The following is a 20441-nucleotide window of genomic DNA, read 5'->3' as shown; positions in this document are numbered from 1 at the left end:
ACCATGAGATCCCGACTTGAGCCAAAACCGAGAGCCGGATGCTTTACCAACTGAGCCACCCAGGCACCCCAAGGCCTTAAACAATTTAAAGGATAGAGGTATAAGCTGGGAAAAGAAAGGGCTGCCAGAGCACAATAATAGAGAACCATCAGAGCAGGTATGTCAGAATGAGAGAAAGAACTAGTTTATTTGGCCAAAGAAATGTGATTTTTTTTAAATTAAGTTTCAGATTGGCACTAAGAACGAAGACTACTGAGATGTAGTCTGTCGGTGGACAGATGAAGCAGTGAGGTGTGGTAGAAACTGATAAGAGAAAAACAACATAGGCAAAATATTTCCTATGGAAATATTGAAATTCCCAAGGATGATGACACGGAATGGGCTAAAGAGAAAAACCAGTGGCAGCTAATGAAAAACTAACTGAATGTTAGTGAAAGTCACTCTGGCTCATCAGCTTCTTATAGGTACCTATCTTCTATCATAGGAAATATACACAGAGCCTGTGTGTATATGGAAATATATACAGGCATGAATACACACACACACACACACACACACACACACACACACACATATATTCTTCCAATATTATAATCAATATATTTAATACAGTCATAAAACATTAATACATGTAATAATATAATTACATATATTCATCCAATAAGCTATATCTAACACTGAATAAAAAAATGAAAGCTTGGTAAAACAGTGTTAAGAAACTGAAATTGGTTTTCAGAGTGTTCATATTTTCCAATTTTTTGAAAGAATTGGAACAAAAAAATTAAGATCTGACACTTTTAAGTGTTTGTGAACAAAAGAACCTAATTTAAATAAAACATCTTACTTTCTAGCATCTACCAGAAAAATCTATCTCATCATCTATTAATCTCCTTCCATTTTCTCCTTTAGAAGATGAAAACCACCAAATAAATGGCCCAAGGGAATCTCACCCCAGTGACTGAGTTCATTCTCACAGGAGTCTCAGACCGCCCAGAGCTCCAGATTCCACTCTTCTTTGTTTTCCTGGTGATCTATGGGTTCACTGTGGCAGGGAATCTGGGCATCATCACCCTCACCAGTATTGACTCTCAACTTCAAACCCCCATGTACTTCTTCCTCAGGCACTTAGCTATCATCAATCTTGGTAATTCTACTGTCATTGCCCCAAAAATGCTGGTTAACTTCTTGGCTTCAAAAAAGACCATATCCTACTATGGATGTGCAGCCCAACTGGGTGGGTTCTTAGTCTTTATTGTGGCTGAGATTTTCATGCTAGCTGTAATGGCCTACGACCGCTACGTGGCTATTTGCAACCCCCTGCTCTACGGGGTGGTGGTATCTCCACAGATCTGTCTGCTGCTGGTATCCCTCACATACCTCTACAGTCTGACCACAGCACTGACTGTCACCTCCTGTGTGTTCTCTGTGTCATACTGCTCTTCCAATGTAATCAATCATTTTTACTGTGATAATGTCCCTTTGTTGGCATTGTCCTGTTCTGATACCTACATTCCAGAAACAGCAGTGTTTACCTTTTCAGGGACCAATTTGCTTTTCTCTATGATTATTGTTCTAATTTCCTATTTCAACATCGTCCTTGCCATTTTGAGGATACGTTCCTCAGAGGGTCGACAAAAAGCCTTTTCCACCTGTGCCTCCCACATGATGGCTGTCACTGTGTTCTACGGGACCCTTCTCTTCATGTATTTGCAACCAAGGAGCAACCACTCATTGGATACTGATAAAATGGCCTCTGTCTTCTACACCCTGGTGATACCCATGCTGAATCCCTTCATTTACAGCCTAAGGAACAAGGATGTGAAGGATGCATTGAAGAGTTTCCTAAATAAGGCATGTCAGTCTTTCAAATTCATGTAAATTTAAAATTACAGGTGTCTTCTTTTAAGGGTTTTTATTTGCTCCTGAAAAGCTAATCTCTGCTAAGTGCAGAGGCAATAAATAGTTAAAAATTCTATCAATTTCAATGGTAAAATCTTAACCCTTTCGATTCCAACCCGAAATACGCAACTCTCCCTAATACAAAATGTATTAGTTGACCAAAGAAAGTACATTTATTTAAATAGTAAACAATGATTTCAAAATAAGCATATTTTAGAGCTCAACACAACCTGTTACTGGGTTTTTAGAATTTCTAATCAAGGAAGAGAAAGTCTGGGAGCTTGGAAGTTGGTTAAGAGTCACATTATCTTCCTCGCCAGATATATGGTTTGTTCAGCTGTTAAAAGTTTTATTTTTACTTGTTGCAGTATTTTATTGTTCAATTTCTTAACCTTTTAGAATCCATTTTTATCTTGCACTTGACATAAATTTAAATCACCTTTCAGGGAAAATAAAAACCAAACAAGAATGCTTAGATATACATGGAAATAGGACACGTGGGAAAACAGAAAAAGAAAACACAAAAGAGGATTCCACTTTTTCATTCTTCTCACGTGGTGCATGTACACAAAGGAAAATGTTGATATTCATACCAGTGTGACTTAAAATCAATATTTCCATGTCATAATCTCGTAACAAACACTCATGTAGAGTTCATTGTCTGTATTATTGAACCATAACAACAAACACCACATCTTTTAGCATGTTTATTTAGTGTGCTTTGAAGTAAAGTGTTATTAGAACAAAAATAAAGCCAGTGTTCTCAAAGTGACACCAGTTCTCAAGGGCACCATGACCACACACACACACACACACACACACACACACACACACAGTTAACAGTCATTATGTGTCATATCTCTGTCTGTACATGTAAAATGCTGCTAACTTACAATGGACTAAGGGAGACTGGTCAGGGCATGCAAGGGAATGCAAGGTCAGGAAATGTCTATGATTAAAGTAAATTCAGGAAATATTCAGGGAAGTCAGAAACAAGCCAAATACAGGAACCATGACACTCAGGTCCATGAGCTAATTTCTAACTTTAGTCATGAATAAAGAGCAAAGCTGAAAACATAAAGTCACCCTGTATGATGGATACTTCTGGTCTCATTTTACATAGCAGGGAACATCTTCACACTTCTGGGGGTTGCACATGGGCATTTTTGGTGGGTAGGTGGGAGCATATTCTAAAACATTATGTCTGTCTCATTCATTATTACTCACAAAAGCTTACATACTATATACCCTTTCTGCATGCATTACCTACAAAATTTGTCCTAAACAAACAACACACAAAGTCTTCTTTGAAATAAGGAAACGACAAAGCATTTGGCTCAAAGGTTCCAAAGTGTATGCGCACATACACATGCACTCACATATCTCTTGTACACATTTATCAGAAATGATGAATCAACATAATCAACCAACCAGGCAGGCACATCAGCCCAGCACCAAGCTTCCATGGAATAAGATAGGGAAAATAATTTATATGTCAGCTTTGATCTCCAATTGATCAAACCTCATCCTGTGAGATGTTAAGTCACCTGTGCTTCCAGCTTCTCCCTACCTAACTGCTCTGCAGTTTCCATGGCACCGGTGTCCAGAGACAATAAGATCCCCCTAGTGGTGAGGGGGGAGAGAAGATGCAAGACAGTCATAAGACAAAGTCTGACCACCTATAAAGCTAGGACAAACTTCAAATGACACCACAAGGCCCCTCATTCTGCAGCTGCCACAGAGGCAGTAGACTGACCTGACTCCGTAGGTAGGGATGCTCAGGGCAGAGAGCATCTCAAGTGCATAAATCTTGGGTGGCCCACCCTGAATCTTCTCAAAACCATGAAAATAAGAAAAACCATCAAACTTTCCCAAATTCTGCAGAGCAAATGCCATTTCATAAATTCAAACCCAAAAACTTACTGAAGGACTATTTTCACAGCAGCTCATTATGCTTTGAATCACCATAATCATACACCTTAATATTTTACTTATGTCCCAAGGCATATATCTAGTATTAAATATTGCCAACTATATCAATAATCTAATAGATAACAGAGATTGGTATGATTCTGAATTTTTTTTTCAATGCAAAACTTATATTGAGGAATTGTAAGTCTTCCAATGGAGATTTTTTTTTTTTTTTTATCGCTTAAGGTTTATATAAGTTTGGTTTGATCTATTAATGTCATCTGCCTGGAAGTCCAGAAGCATTCACCAGATGTAAACATGCCATAGGTCACCTCTATCAACTCTCCTTTTCAAATGGCTATTTCCACAAGCCACCTCCATGGCAATGAAAAAATATTGTTAAGGAAATCATTCAAAAAAGAAGTGACTTCACTGTAAATATGGGTGGAGAGGGGCAAAATAGAGATTTCTATGATAGCATCAGGTTTCTTTTGCTTAGAGAAACTTAGCTAAAGCCCAACAAAATAATTCTCCACTGCTTTTCTCTTATCATCAGACTTAAACCTTATACTAGTTCCTTGTCTTACTCCCTCTTTGTTCCACCTTTCTTTTCTCTCTGTGTCTCAATAAAAGCTACAGATATTTTTTTTTTCTTCTTTCCTTCTGTGCAAGGCAGAAGTACTACTTATGAAGCTTGATATTCTTCCACAAATTATGCCCTGTGGCACTGTCTAAGCTTCTGTCCAGGATTGGTTTTGACTCTTTCAATAGCTAAACAGCCATTTTTACGAACAATCATTATTTGGGTTGGAGAAATTTTATTGACAGAATAGCTTTGGTAAACTTTTACCTCAGTACACAAAATACAAGACTTTGAGTTACCTAAAATGTAAATATGAGTATATCTAGTTTAAAAAGCAAATGCAATGGAATATTACTCGGCCATAAAAAAGGATGAGATTGTTCAATTTGTGCCAACATAGAGAGACCTATGTAATAGATAGTAATAGGTAAATAGTGTAATAAGTTTGACAGAGAAAGGCAAATTCTTTATGATTTCACTTACTTGTGGACTATCCAAACAAAACAAACAGACCAACAGTTTCTTAAGTACAGAGAACAAATTGGTGGTTGACAGAAAGAAGGTATGTGAGGACATGAACAAAATACAGAGAGGGGGTTAAGAGATACAAACTTCCCGTTATAAAATAAATAAGTCACAGATATGGAAGGTACTATATAGAGAATATATTCAATAATTTTGTAATAGTAATCAATGGTGATAATGGTGACTATCCTTATCATGGTGAGCACTGTGTAATGTATAGAATTATAGAATCAATATGTTAGACACCTGAAACTGATATAAAATTGCACGCTAATTCTATTTCAATTTAAGAAGCATCTGACTACAAAAGCAATTTTAGCTATAATTGTCAGAAGAGGTTACTAATGATTTTTTAAATATAAAGTGCCAAAAAAGTACTTTAAAATGGCTATTTCAAAGATCTAATAGTTTTTGTGAATGATAAAGTTTATGAATGTTTGCACAATCACAAAAAGTGATCAAGACATGAACTCATGAGATTATGTTACATTAATTTAAAACCTTTACGAAATATGTGGGTAAGATATTTTCATGTTAAGATATGGATGCCTAAAACATTGCATATTGATCACAGAATATATGACATTGGGGGAAAACTAATAGTTTCTTGATCTCTTTTGTAATAAATTTTCTCTCTGTTGGCTTCCTCTCTCACGATTTTTCGGCATTTTATCAGCATTGCATGGTCCACTAGAGGGAACTACAATCTCTGAAACAGAAAGGCGTTGTAGGAAGCATTCAGGGCAAGTGCACAGTGGTGGAGAGATTGGCTGCAGACGGGGAGATGCTCTGTTACCACAGGTGAGTCAGGCTACAACTCGTAACTCCTAACTGCCAGGAGGCTGAGATCCCGCCAGCCGGGTGCCCAGGAGGAAAAGCAAGATTTGGAGGTCATCCCCCAACCTCTGTCTCAAGATATGTGTCAGGGTTTTGTCACCTCGGTAACTATTTTATTGGCATTATCACTGTTGTAGACATTCAAAAAGTAAGATTAATATTAAATTAAATTAATATTTAATTTAATAAATTAAAATTAACATGTATCTGTCTTTGTTATAATTTCTGAACTTCTTTATTGGCATGGATTATACTTAGTGCATGTTTCTATTTCAAATCTAGACCAATATTTGGATTCCTTAAAGAAAATAATGTATTGGGGTGCCTGGGTGGCTCAGTTGGTTGAGCGGCCGACTTCAGCTCAGGTCATGATCTCTTGGTTCGTGAGTTTGAGCCCTGCGTCAGGCTCTGTGCTGACAGCTTGGAGCCTGAAGCCTGCTTCAGATTCTGTGTCTCCCTCTCTTTCTCTCTCTCTCTCTCTCCCTCTCTCTCTCTCTCTGCCCCTCCCCCACTTACGCTCTGTCTCTCTCTGTCTCTCAAAACTGAATAAACATTGAAAAATAATAATAAAAATAATGTATTACACCAAGAAAAACAATTTTATCTCTATAAAGTTACATCCGATTTTAATTATTTGTTGCAACTTTTACCATTTGTACAAGTCAGACATATTCATAAATTAGATGTCCAGACTATGATGTGCTTGGATACTGATAGTGGAATATATATTAATGAAAGAAACCTTTAAGTAGAACCATCTTTATTTAAATAAATTAAATGTACCTATTTTTCCCAAGTCAGAGACACAGAAGATATATCACAGACATGTTCATTCACAGGTCAGTGGGGACCACACACACAAAGTTTTTAATTGTGGTGAGACATGTAAACATCAAAAGTTGGTAACTAACTACATGCCTATTACTATGGGAGCAAACCTACTGTAAATGAGGACAGAATCAGGTTATAGCAATTTTATTTAAATAGAAATCAACAAAATATTGGAATTCAGGTAATAAAATGAATATAATTCAAAAACATATAATTGAGTGAGAACCTTAGATATCAATGAGCTATGTAATATGTTGTTCAATTTAAAGCATATGTCATATTTATTTTATAAAACTATACTCCATTGTAAAGACATTTATTAGTTTTTGTAAAGGAGGACCTATGTGGAGAAGAGAAATACGAGTGGAGAGGGAAAATTAGTACTCAAGATATACATGGATGTGGAACTAGGGTGTCATTAACTCAATTTACTCCTTGAGGTTAGAAAAAGAAATAAATATAGGAGTTGCACACATATTCATAACTTTTATTCCTTCTGAATCTTTTAAAACCCTATAGGCCATATTTAGATAATTTTGTTTTTATCCTCACATATAAAATATGGAAGAAGTCTTTGCAGAAAATGCTGAAAATATGTACTTTGTAGGTGATCAAGACATATAAGAAATAATCTATTAAATCCAGATACCTGAGTAAATGCAATAAAAATAACAACTAATAAAAGCAGATGAATTGTAGACGTAAACACACACACACACACACACACACACACAAAACAAACAAACAAAAAACATTTCCTCAATAGAGAAATCAAAGTTACTCTGGATAATTAGCAAACACCAGTGGCATCATTTCCTGTTCTCAGAGGCTTTGGGAATAGCCAAGAAGTGCATTCAAGCTCCCAGGGGAATGTCGTGAAGGGAGGGGACACTCATAAATTCTTCTCACAGCAGTCAGGCTCATAATCGCATGGGGGAACAAGAAGCCAGTCCTCGCTTAGGGTAAGTAGATGTCACTGATTATAATGATTGCTAGATTAGCTGCAGCAATGATTTTTGATGGCTGTCTCCAATTTAAATGAAAGATATGAATATAGTCACCAATTCCAGACTCAGTAGATTCTACCAGGTATATTAATAACGTCTTTTCATAACCAGGTTTCTTTGGAGTAATGGTATATGTTTACCACTATTATTATGTTCATTGAAGGTGATAAGGAACGTCATTTTTATTTGTCATTATTCCTACATTTATGTTGAGATTCTAGACAGTAAACATCCTGAAGGGGGAGTCAGCATTTTTTGCAAGCTCAGCTTAAAGTCACCCTCTCTCCTTCCCTCCCTCTCCCTTTCCCTCCCTCCTCTGAGTGGGAGAGCAATGTTCTCCATTTAACCAACCCATTTATTTCATTTGAGGCTATTGGCAAAATGTTACAGAATATCGACTTGAGATTGGGTGCTTACATTTGCATAAGAGAACATCCTGGGACTCATGTCCATCCTCCTGGTCCTGGTACAGCTCTCGAGTTTCTGCTTTCATCTAATAAGATTCAGGTGTGATGCTCAATTTCCTTGTTTCTTTTCAGGCAGTGCTTGGTTAGGGCTGGTGGGAGGAGGGCCACTTAATACTTACTCCATTGAATTTCAGAAGAACTCCAGGGTTTGTAAAATCACAATAAAATGGATGTTGGGATGAAGAGGTTTGGCCAACTGTACGAACTACTGTGGATTAGTCCTTTCTTTGGGTATAATTTTTGTAGCTTCAGGCATTAGACTTTGTCATTTGTTTGGTTGTCGCTAGCGAATGTTTGTTATTGCTTTGCTGTCGATATTTTGTTAATTTGAATAGATTTTTGGGTAGAGCAAATTTTGTGAAGTAGTTTTATCTCCCAAATTAAACTTGAATTTTTCATTTGTGGGCAACCAGAGGTTCTAGTTTTTAAGGTTATAAAAGGTTAACATTTTAAGGTTATAAAAGTTTAACATTTTCTTATAATGTTAAGTCCTTGACCTTGTAAGGATGAGCAAATATCGGATTTCTTCATCCTATACAGGGATAAACATTTTCCCTATCTCCACTGAATAGTTCGATTTTGCATGCTTGTCCTAACATGCTACTTCAGTCATAAACTATAGTTCTATACATTCATGGATCTTTTCCTGAAGTCCTTATTCTGTTCCACTGATGTATGCCATATTGTTTCAATAATTCCAGCTTTATAATTTTACCATTTGGTCTTTTCAAAATGTCTTGCTTATTCCATATAATTTGTATTTTCTCAATGCCTTTGAAATCATTGGCAAATTCTACAAATATCCTTAGATTTCAATTGTAAGGGCATCGAGAAAATAGACTAATTTCAGCAGAATTGACATTTTGTCACTGCATTGTGCAATCTACGAACATAGTATTTGTACTAATTTATTTAAGGCTTCTATAATGTTTCCATAAAACATTTTAATTTTTCTCCTTTTAAGAGTAGGTTCTGCCTAGTTTTTATAAGATATCCTACCATTATGGAATTTTCTTTTTATTCTTAAGTTTTATAGCTTTTATCTATCCTAAATATTATTAATTTCTCATCTACTCAAATGGTCATTTTGTTTTCTAATTCATTCTGATAATGTGGTGAATTCTAATTATAGATTTTCCAAAATTAAACCTTCCAGCCAAACATGGAATCAACACAGCTTGAACAAATGTTTTATAATTCTTATACATTTTTAAAAGTGATACCAATAATATATTAGTATTGTTTAGGGTTTTATATCTATATAAGTGAAATTATAGGCCTGAATATATTGTGGTTTTTTAAATTATATTTTTATTTTTTAAATCAGGATTTTGTGCCTCCTAGAATGAGTCACACTGTAGTCCTCACATCTTATATATTGGAGAGTTTGAAATGATTTTTTCCCCACGAAACTTTGGAAGCACCTACCTTTAAAAACAATCTGAAGGAGAAAAGAGTTGGAAAAGTAGAGGTAGATAAAGTTCAATCCTTAAATTCAATGTGTTAGAACCAACCATTTTATGTATTTTTATGGAAGATGAAATAAAGGAGTAGGAATTGTATTCAAATTAAAATATAGTAAATATATTCCATGCAATATTATTTTCCAGTCTCTAAGTCATTTGAAATAGCACTGCCTACTTTGGAGTGACATTTCTCTTTGTTGAATCACTATTTTATAGCAGTTTTCTGGATAATTTTAGGGGGTACATTAACAAGTATATTTTAATAATTTGTATTTGCTTTAATATGTGCTACAAAACTGTAACTATAACATTAAGCCAACATCAGAGGTATTAGTTCTTAGGTCAAAGCAAATGTGAGAATGACACCTAGTGTTTTTCTCATATTGAGTAACTTCTAAATGCAGGTCTCACTTGGTATGCAACACAGCAAAAATCATAAACTGAAAAAAAACACATACATGTGCTGAAATTTCACATGCACTGTTCTAGAGAAAATAAAAGTTACTTATGTACGTTACAGTGCACATGTTGGGGACTTCTGCAAAATAGCTATCTTGTCTATCCTCAAAAAATCATCAACAATATTTAAAGCTCATAAAAGCATAGTGAAATGATAATATGGTTTCAAAAATGAAATGAATGGTGGAATGGGAATGCCATTAGTATGCAGAGTTATAGTGGGAAAGTAAATCAAAGTCTATTCAATTAGTTAATCACGGTTTTCTCTGGAGGTTGAGACTAAGGTTGCAAAGGCAAGGAGTAGAGGGCATTCCTTTTATTATAATTCCTTCCAGTTTTTAAGCGAAAAACATTTCTAAAAAAGATATCAGGATTCCCACTCAAGATCAAACGTTTCTAATGATGCATTGTTGACAGAGTCATAAAGGGGTTGTATATATTTGATAATTGTAGCTAGCATTTGACACACAAAAAAATGGCTACTGTATATCTTAGGTTATAACACTTTTTAAATTTGGTTCCAGCTTCAATGTTGGCGGTGAGTCTTGTTTCAAGTCACCACATCTAAATTTTTTTTAGTGTTTAATTAAGAGACAGAGACAGAGCGTGAGTTGGGGAGGGGCAGAGAGAGAGGGAGGTACATAATCCAAAGTGGGCTCCGGGCTCTGAGCTGCCAGCACAGAGCCAGACACAGGGCTCAAACCCACGAACTGTGAGATCATGACCTAAGTCGAAGTCAGATGCTTAAGTGACTAAGCCACTCAGGTGCCCCTTAAGTCACCTCATCTAAAAACTTGGATTTGTCTTACCCATAATGACTTTGGGTTCTAAAATGGGAACAGATGCTGTCTCCAGAATCTCAAGGACTCTTGTGATGTTTCTTCCCACAGCATTCTTCCTTCATGGCCAGGATGAACCAACCAAATCAAACAGTGCTAACAGAATTCATCCTAATGGGAATTACAGACCGGCCTGAGCTGCAGGCTCCCGTCTTTGGACTCTTCCTCATCATCTATGTGATCTCAGTGGTGGGCAACCTGGGCATGATCATCCTCACCAAGGTGGACTCCAGGCTACAAACACCCATGTACTTCTTCCTCAGACACCTGGCTTTCATTGATCTTGGTTATTCAACAGCTGTGGGGCCCAAAATGTTAGTCAATTTCATAGCTAATCAAAACACAATCCCCTATAACGGGTGCGCCACACAGCTGGCTTTCTTCATCTTGTTCATCATCAGCGAGCTTTTCATTCTGTCAGCAATGGCCTATGACCGCTATGTGGCCATCTGTCATCCTCTGCTTTATACGGTTGTTATGTCACAAAAGGTGTGCTGGGTGCTGGTGGCTGTCCCCTATGTCTACAGTGCCTTTCTCTCTCTGATAATCACCATAAAGATTTTTATGTCATCCTTTTGTGACCATAATGTCATTAGACATTTTTATTGTGACAATCTTCCCTTATTAACTTTGTTGTGCTCAAGCACACGTGACATTGAGTTGATAATACTGATCTTTTCAGCATTTAATTTGGTGTCATCTCTTCTGATAGTGCTTGTCTCCTACATCTTGATCCTGATGGCCATCCTCAGCGTGAACTCCGCACAGGGCAGGCACAAGGCCTTCTCCACCTGTGGATCCCATATGACAGTGGTCATTGTATTATATGCAACTCTATTCTTCATGTACGTGCAACCCAAATCCAGTCATTCGTTTGATACTGATAAAATTGCCTCTGTATTTTATACTTTGATAATACCTATGCTGAATCCCATGATCTACAGCTTGAGGAACAAAGAGGTAAAAGGTGCCCTGCGTCGGATATGGAAAAATCTGCACAAACTGCCTATGTAGAGTTCACTGTGAACTACGTATATAATAAATTAGTTTATAGACTATTGTTGATTATATGCCATAGGCCTTAGAAAGGACTAATGTATAAAAGTCACGGAAAACTAGAATTGTTTTTCCCATTTTCAATGTATAGATGTTTCAGTAATGATGATCCTTCTGATATCATTTTTGGTTTCAGTGGAGGTGACTGAAGTCCAGACTACTGTTCTCACATTGCTAAGTACTTATGTTACAATTGAAGACAACTTGTATTGTTTCTTGGGTTTGTTGTAATGCATCTCCCCTTAGATATTATTACTTAAAAGGCTTTCTAATGTCTTTGCCTAAATGTTAAATAAATGCTAGTCCCCACCACAATGGCATATGGCATATAGAAGATGGCAACTATTGTTCCTGTTGGGGGAAATACACACAATAATGAATAATCAATTGTATCTACCTTAATGACACTTGAACTCTATCCTCTTGTTGTGGGAAGCATCTCAGCTTTTATTAAGCGATATGTGTACCTGTATATGCTTGGGGAAAGCAGAAATAAAAGTGTATTTATTTTCAGGTGGCATAATTGTTTACATTAAAATTTCAAAACTGTTCATGCTGAAACATTAGAAATAATAACTGAATTTTGCAAGGTTAGTGCACATTAAGTCAGCATATTAAAGATCAGATTTGTTTTTTTGCTCTACAATAACAAAAAAAGGTAAAAGTAAAGTTTTAAACTATCAATTACACTAGAAATGAAAAGTCTATAATACTTAGGGAAAATTTAATGAGCAAGTTGCATCACATCTCTGCCACAAACTATAAAAACATTACTGAATTATTAAAGAAGTCATAAATGTAGCATATACCATACCATTTCTGAGAAGAAATAAATGTTGCATGGTGGTTAGTTCTCCCTAAATTATTCTATATATTTAATGTAGTAACGATCAAAACTGCAGCAGCATTTTTTAATAGTCAAGTAGATTTTAAAGATTACATGGAAATCCAAATATCTAGACTATTATAGAAGAAAGAATACAGAGGCATTCCAATAACAGATACCAATTTATTTAATTAAGCAATATTATTTTAATGTGTAAACATTAATAAACTAGATAGTTTTAAATTATTATAGAAACTATTTTTTAATCTTCCCTTCTTCATTCTTTCATTCTTTTTCCTTCTTTATTTTAGATTTATGGAAGCTGATTATAAACTTAATTAAGAGAGGCAAAATGCCAAAAATACAAAGATAGTTTGAAGAACGATTAAAGTTACAGGAGTTATACTACCAGATTTCATAACCTATTACAAAGCTATAGTAATTAAATTTCTTTTTTCCTAAGTGGTATAGCCGCTGTGGAAATAGTGGCTCTAAAAACTTAAGAGGTTCCTCTAAAATTTAGAAATGAAAATGCCACGTGATCCAAGAATGTCATTACTGGGTATTTGCCCTAAGAATAGAAAAGAATACAAAAACACTAATTCAAAAAGTTATATGCACCTCTATAGTCACTGCAGGAGTATTTACAGTAGCCAAAATATGGAATCAGCCCAAGTAGCCACTGTTAGATGATAGAATAAAGAAGATGTGGAATTTATACACGATGGAATATTACTCAGCCTTAAAATGGATGAGATCTTGCGGCACCTGGGTGGCTCAGTTGGTTAAGCACCCGACTGTGGCTCAGGTCATGATCTCACGGTTCATGGGTTCGAGTGCCACGTCGTGCTCTGCGAGGATGGCACAAAGCCTGCTTGGGATTCTGGTTCATCTTCTCCCTGCCCCTCCCCCACTTGTGCTCTGTCTCTATCAAAAATAAATAAATGTAAAAAAAAAAAAGGATGAGATCTTGCCATTTGTGCCAACATGGGTAGACACAGAAAGTATTATGGTAAGCGAAACAAGCCAGACAGAGAAATACAAATACCATATGATTCACTAATATACGGAATCTAAAAACAAAACACTCAAATCAACAAACAAGCAAAGTTAGATGTAGACCTATAAATACGGAGAACAAATTTATGGTTGCCAGAGAGGAGGGGGATGGGGGATAGGCAAAAAGGCTGGGGGTGGGAGGAGAGGAAGATAGAGGCTTCCAATTATGGAATGAGTTAAGTTACAGGAATAAAAGGTACAGCATAGAAAATATAGTCAATGGTATTGACAGGTGGTAGCTACACTTGTGGTTAGCATAACATAATGGATAAACACGTTGATTCACTGTGTTTTACATCTGAGACTAACATACATTGTGTGTCAATTATACTGCAATAAAAAAAAAAAAAAAGGAAAGAGAACATTGTCCAGAAAACAGACCAAATGATTGATGGAATACAATAGTGACTTCAGAAACAGATCTACAAATACACTGTTACCTAACTTATGATGGATGCATCACTATTTTCTCAAAGAGGAAGAACAATCTTTTCCATAAATACTCTTAGGCAATTTGTATATTTATTGGAAAGAAAAAAGGATATGGGCGCGTATCCAGTCCCTATACAGACTCAGTTGTACTTGATTAAAGATCTCAGTGTGAAATACAAACATCTAAAAGGAAAGAATAGTGAAACATCTTGGAGATATTGAAATATATAAAGCATTTTAAACAGACCTCATAAAACAATGGTTATCTAAGATTTAAAATGATTCATTGCACTGACTTAAGAAATTATGTTCATCACAATTAATAGTATGAGAAGGAAACTCTAACAATGGGAAAAGATGCTTTTTTTTAAATTTTTTTTTAGAGGGTGTGGAGGGGCAGAGAGAGAGAGAAGAGAAAATCCCTATCTGTCAGCACAGAGCCCAACACGAGGCTCAAACTCACAAACCATGAGATCATGACCTGAGCCAATATCAAGAGTCAGACTCTTAACCAACTAAACCATCCAGATGCCCAAGGGAGTATTTTTTTTTAACGTTTATTCACTTTTGAGAAATAGAGACAGAATGAGTGGGGGAGGGGCAGAGAGAGAGGGAGACACAAAATCCAAAGCAGTCTCCAGGCTCTGAACTGTCAGAGCCCCACCTGGGGCTTGAACCCATGGAGGGCGGGATCATGACCTGAGCTGAAGTCATATGCTCAACCAACTGAGCCACCCAGGCACCCCTAGATGCTGGAGGGAGAGGATACTTTTATCAGACCTACATAATCAGACAAATCGTGGACAAAGGCTTTGTAAGCATAATATAAAGGTAACTGTTCCAAATCCATAAAGAGTTGACAAGAAATACAATATGAAGATGACAAAAGATATTGGTGTGGACATAAAGGATGTGGGAGTAGATGTTTTTAATTACCATTTTCAAGAAATTCTTCTCTATGTCAGGGCAATATGTTTTTATAAACTATAAATTATTATCCTTAAAAAATATATGACAGAGGTGCCTGGGTGGCTCAGTCCGTTGAGCGTCGGACTTCGGCTCAGGTCACGATCTCCCACTGCGTGAGTTCGAGCCCCGCTTCAGGCTTTGCGCTGATACTCAGAGCCTGGAGCCTGCTTCAGATTCTGTGTCTTCCTCTCTCTCTCTCTCTCTTTCTCTCTCTCTGCCCCTCCCCCACACATGCTCTGTCTCTCTCTGTCTTAAAAATAAATAAAACGTTTTAAAAAAATTAAAAAAATAAAAGTAACAAAAATAGATAAAAATAATTCACATTGTTAGCAGGCAGAAAAAGAATTATTCATGTGTGTGTGCACATGTGAGTGTGTGTGTTTAAGGGGACAGTTCATCGCAGACAGCAGACTGAAGGATTCTCCTGGGGTCCTGGTAATGTTTCAATTTTTCTATCATCATAGCTGTTTGATCTGGATTCTGATTACACAGTTGTCTTGAATTTGCAAAAATGTACGATGCATGCATTTGTTAATAAGTATATTATGTTTAAATAAGTTAAAACACCACAAAAAAAAGGGGAAAACAAGTACTTGTAAATTTTTACTTTTACTTGTAAATTTTTTTAATGATGTAGTAAGCATCATTCAGTCATCTTCATTCTGCCCCCAGAGATAAACTCATAAAAAGCCATTGTAGTAGAAGAAGATCATTAAGGGTTGCAAGAAAAATGAAAACATCTTTCTTACAAATACAACGATTTGATTCCAGATCGCTGGGTTACAATAGAAAGACTTTACCAGGAGACATTGTGGAAAGGTATCTAACATAACTTTATTAGCAGGGGAATATAAAGATGTCCTGTAGAATTAGGAGATATACCACGCCTTTGTTTGATATTTTCAAATTCTTGAGGCATAATTAGCTTGTATTCTTTCTCCTCAGGGAGAGACTCAAAGGAGTAAAGTCATCCATAAATCCTTACTGGGTTGTGCCATGAACAAATGGGAGCCCAGAGATTTTCCACCTCGCAGGTGAGTACACTGTAGCTGTCTCTGTGACTAACTCTGAGTCTAGTGACTCTTCAGGACCCCACCTCCCATTTACATTATTGTCCCCAAACCCCCACCCGCTTCCATGATTTAACCATCTCTTTAACTGTTCTCTTTTGTTAACTGAAGTTTCTGGGCAAATACAAGGTTGTAAACATCTTTATTATAATTTTTGGTGAAAGCTAGACGTTTGCTAAGATGCAGCAAGGTTGTAATCATTGAATAGTGGGGGAAAAAAAAGCAATCTCTGAAAAGGGAATTGGTTAAGAAATTCACACCCAAGACCTTAAGATTTTCCTGTTTAGTTTCTTTCACTTGGACCCTTAGTAAAATGTCAAATATGATACTATTATGCGTAGTTAATTGGATATTTTCAGAATTTCTAACTCAAATCACACATTTCCATAGTGGTTTCCAGTCCCTCTAAAGTAAAAGGATTGCCTCAATGTGTTTGTAACACTTGCAATTTCTCTGTTTCAAATACATCATGTGTTTCCCAAATTTATCAATGTCCTTTTCAAACCATCCCTTTTAGTTGGAAGTGAGGTGAAAGCAAACTATTAAAGCATTGATATCAGTATGTAATGCCTCCATCACCCCATAACATCTGATTAATAACAGGATTGCCCCTCTTCCTTACCTGTAAGCTTTGGAATAGTCTCTGAAATGCCATCAGATTATCCCTTAAATAACGAAAAGCATATCTCATGTAGATTGGAATTAAGATTAAAATATGTGCACATACAAATTTCAATAAAGAAGAATTCTTGCAAAATTTTAAAGCAGTAATATGTATTTTGATTACAATTACAGTGTATTTTCCACTTATTTAATAGTTTTTTTTCTAAAACTCTATTCCCCCTTGAAAATTACTTTGATGTGTAAGTATATATATTTAAATCTATATTTTGTTGACCTTCCATGTTGAATATACTCATTGTCACCTAATTTAGTGCAAAAAGATGTATTTGGCAATAGGAGGGGGCAGGGCTGGGGAATAATTTAATTCTCTCACCTCTATCCTTAGGGTAGTTTTATAGTGAAGGTCCAACTCTAATCTCATTGTGTTTTTTACATGTTTGAAGAAAAGTTGGGAGGGAAAAAAACAGATCTAAAAGGTAAGAACCAGGTTACCTTCAATAATCGTACAAAGTAATGTAAATAGAACCATGTAAAATAAAGTTTAGTGTTTTACATAGAACTCTAAAGATAATTAGAAACACGTCATATCTTTTCTCATATATAAGGGGACTTGTATTTAGTAGCATGGATTTAAAAGAGAGCACACACTCTGATATTCTCATTTATTCCGTGAGATTTATGATGCTTTTAATATCCACCCGAAATATGTCCCTAACTGAATTGTCTCCTGAGAATGAATTTGGTGTTCCTGACCGCTAATCTGCTTTCTCTCTCTATGGATTCATCTCTTTTGGATATTTCATATAATGGAATTATATAATATAATACGCACAGATGTGCCCTTTTATACTTGGCTTCTTTTGCTTAGCACGTGTTAAAGGCTCATCCATGTTGTTGCATATAACAATACTTCTTTCCTTGTATGGCTTCCTAATTTCTTATTGTGTGGAGACAACAGAGATGTCATCCATGCATTGGTTGATGGACATTTGGGTTGTCCCCAAGTTTTGACTATCATGAACTGGTGTATCTCTTACGAATGCTGTCATGAACATTTACCTGCAAAGTTTTTGTATGAACTCTTGTGGTTGTCTGTACTTTGGGGGTACACATCTGGAAAGGAATTACTGGATCAGAATGGTAATTCTTAGCTTGATGTTTGGAGTCACCGTCAAACTCCATCCATAGTGACTGTACTGTTTTACCTTCCCATTAATACACAAGGATTCTCATCTCTACACCCTTGTCAACGTTTGTGATTTTTTTTCTTTTCTTATCTTTTCTTTTTTAAGCCACCTTACGACAAGCGAAGTGGTATCTCCTTGTGGTGTGGATTTGCATTGCCCTCATGGCTAATGATGTTGAATATCTTTTCATATGCCAATGTCCATTCGCATATATTCTGTAAGAAATGTCTCTTCAACTTTTTTGCCTGTTTTTTTTTTGTTTAAGTTGGGTAATTTTTCATTTAGATATTGGACTGTAAGAGTCCTTTGTATATTTTATATAGTAGACACCAGATAGAAGATTGACAATTTTTTTTCATTATATGAGTTAATTTTTCATTCCATAATAATGTCCATTAATGCATACAACTTGTCTGTTTTTTACATTTTGATAAATCCAATTTAGGAGATTTTAACTTTGTTGTTTGTCATTTTGTTGTCATATCTAAGAAAGCTATAAAGAGCTCAGCTAAGCTGAGAGAGGGAAAGAAAGAGAGAGGAAGGGAGAGAAAGAGAGAAATGAGCTGCCAGGTGCTGGAACAGACAATTACGGCCACAGGCCATAATGAAAGATTTAGGCCTTTAATCATTATTAAAATGGTCCTCTCAGTCATGTCATGAAAGTTAATGATTATTTTTGTATTTATTCCCAGTATAGGTTTCCCGAATGGCCTGCACAGACAAACACAATCTAACACTGTTGAAAGAATTCATTCTAATGGGAATCACAGGACTCCCTGAGCTGCAGACTCCATTATTTGGACTACTCCTCACTGTTTATCTGGTCTCAGTCGTGGGTAATCTGGGTTTGATCATCCTCACCAAGATAGACTCTAGGCTACAAACACCCATGTACTTCTTCCTCAGACACCTGGCTTTCACTGATCTTGGTTATTCAACAGCTGTGGGACCCAAAATGCTGGTAAATTTTGCTGTAGATCAACATACAATCTCCTTTAATGAGTGTGCCACCCAACTCACTTTTTTCAGTATTTTTATCATTAATGAAATTTTCATTCTGTCAGCAATGGCCTGTGACCGCTATGTGGCCATCTGTAACCCTCTGCTCTACACAGCTGTTATGTCACAAAGATTATGTCAGGTGCTAGTGGTAATGGCTTATCTCTATAGTGTCTCTTTGTCTTTGCTGACCATCATGAAAATTTTCCTTTCATCATTTAGTGATTATAATGTCATCAGGCATTTCTACTGTGACAGTCTACCATTGATAGCTTTGCTCTGTTCAGGCACCGATGAAATTAGATTGATAATTCTGATCTTTTCTGCTTTTAATTTGGTGTCATCTCTTCTCACAGTCCTTGTGTCCTACATTCTAATCTCTGTTGCCATCTTCAGGATGAACTCTGCAGAAGGCAGGCACAAGGCTTTCTCCACCTGTGGATCCCATCTGGCAGTGATTGCCTTATTCTATGGCACTCTATTCTTTATGTATGTGCAGCCGAAATCTACTCATTCCTTTGATACTGATAATATGGCCTCCTTATTTTACACGTTGGTTATACCCATGCTGAATCCAATGATCTACAGCTTGAGGAACAAAGAGGTGAAAAATGCCCTACGAAGAACTTGGAGAAAGTGTGCAAATATAGACATACCTCAGAGATATTGCGGGTTTGGTTCCAGTCCACCACAATGAAGCAAATTTCACAGTAAACCAAATTGAATGAATTTTTGGTTGTCCAATACATATAAAAGTTATGTTGACCCTGTATTATAGTCTGTTAAGTGTTTTTTAGCATTAAAGGTAATCATACAATGTGTATACTTAAAAAGAAAAACACTGTATTGCTTGAAAATGCTGTCATCTGAGCCTTCAAAGTCATAATATTTTGCCTAGAGGGTCTTGCCTCCATCTTGATGGCTGCTTACTGGTCAGGGTGGTGGTTGCCAAAGGTTAGGGTGACTGTAGTATTTTCTGTTTTTTTTTTTTTTAATTAAAAATTTTTTAAATGTTTCTTTATTTTTAAGAGAGAGAGAGAGACAGAGACAGAGCATGAGCGGGGGAGGAACAGAGAGAGAGAGGAGACACAGAATCCAAAACAGGCACAGAGCCTGATGCAGGGCTCAAACTCTGAATGGCGATATCATGACCTGAGCTGAGTCAGACACCCAACCGGCTGAGCCACCAGGCACCCCAACTGTGGTAATTTCCTAAAATAAGACAACAGTGAAGTGTGTTGCATTGATTGACTCTTCCTTTCATGAATAACTTCCCTGTAGCATGTGGTGCTGTTTGATAGCATTTAACCACAGTAGAACTTCTTTTCAAAATGGAGTCAATCTTCTCAAACCCTGCTACTGCTCTATCGACCATGTGTATGTCATATTCTAAAT

General features: G+C 36.4%; 3 protein-coding genes across 4 annotated transcripts; all 3 read left to right on the top strand.

Annotated features, from left to right (window-relative positions):
- Positions 1 to 930: 930 nt before the first annotated feature.
- LOC132662521 (olfactory receptor 8J2) lies at positions 931 to 5053 on the top strand. Of its 2 annotated transcripts, XM_081790171.1 has the most exons (2): positions 931 to 1837; positions 5043 to 5053. In XM_081790171.1, exons 1-2 carry the CDS (start codon positions 931 to 933, stop codon positions 5051 to 5053), a joined length of 918 nt encoding a protein of 305 aa, XP_081646297.1. The 2 variants fall into 2 exon arrangements, with proteins under 2 accessions (XP_081646297.1, XP_078290183.2); XM_078434057.2 differs by lacking the exon at positions 5043 to 5053 and having other exon boundaries at positions 931 to 1878.
- Positions 5054 to 10896: 5843 nt separating this feature from the next.
- LOC132660691 (olfactory receptor 8K3-like) lies at positions 10897 to 11838 on the top strand. Its single transcript, XM_060604475.3, has one exon. It carries the CDS (start codon positions 10897 to 10899, stop codon positions 11836 to 11838), a length of 942 nt encoding a protein of 313 aa, XP_060460458.3.
- Positions 11839 to 18753: 6915 nt separating this feature from the next.
- LOC132660692 (olfactory receptor 8K3-like) lies at positions 18754 to 19743 on the top strand. Its single transcript, XM_060604476.2, has one exon. It carries the CDS (start codon positions 18754 to 18756, stop codon positions 19741 to 19743), a length of 990 nt encoding a protein of 329 aa, XP_060460459.2.
- The last annotated feature ends 698 nt before the right edge of the window (positions 19744 to 20441 follow it).

Source organism: Panthera onca, chromosome D1 (genome assembly GCF_046562875.1).
Source record: "Panthera onca isolate mPanOnc1 chromosome D1, mPanOnc1 haplotype 2, whole genome shotgun sequence".
In the NCBI taxonomy this organism is placed as follows: Eukaryota; Metazoa; Chordata; class Mammalia; order Carnivora; family Felidae; genus Panthera; species Panthera onca.
This window is presented reverse-complemented; position numbering and strand designations above follow the sequence as displayed.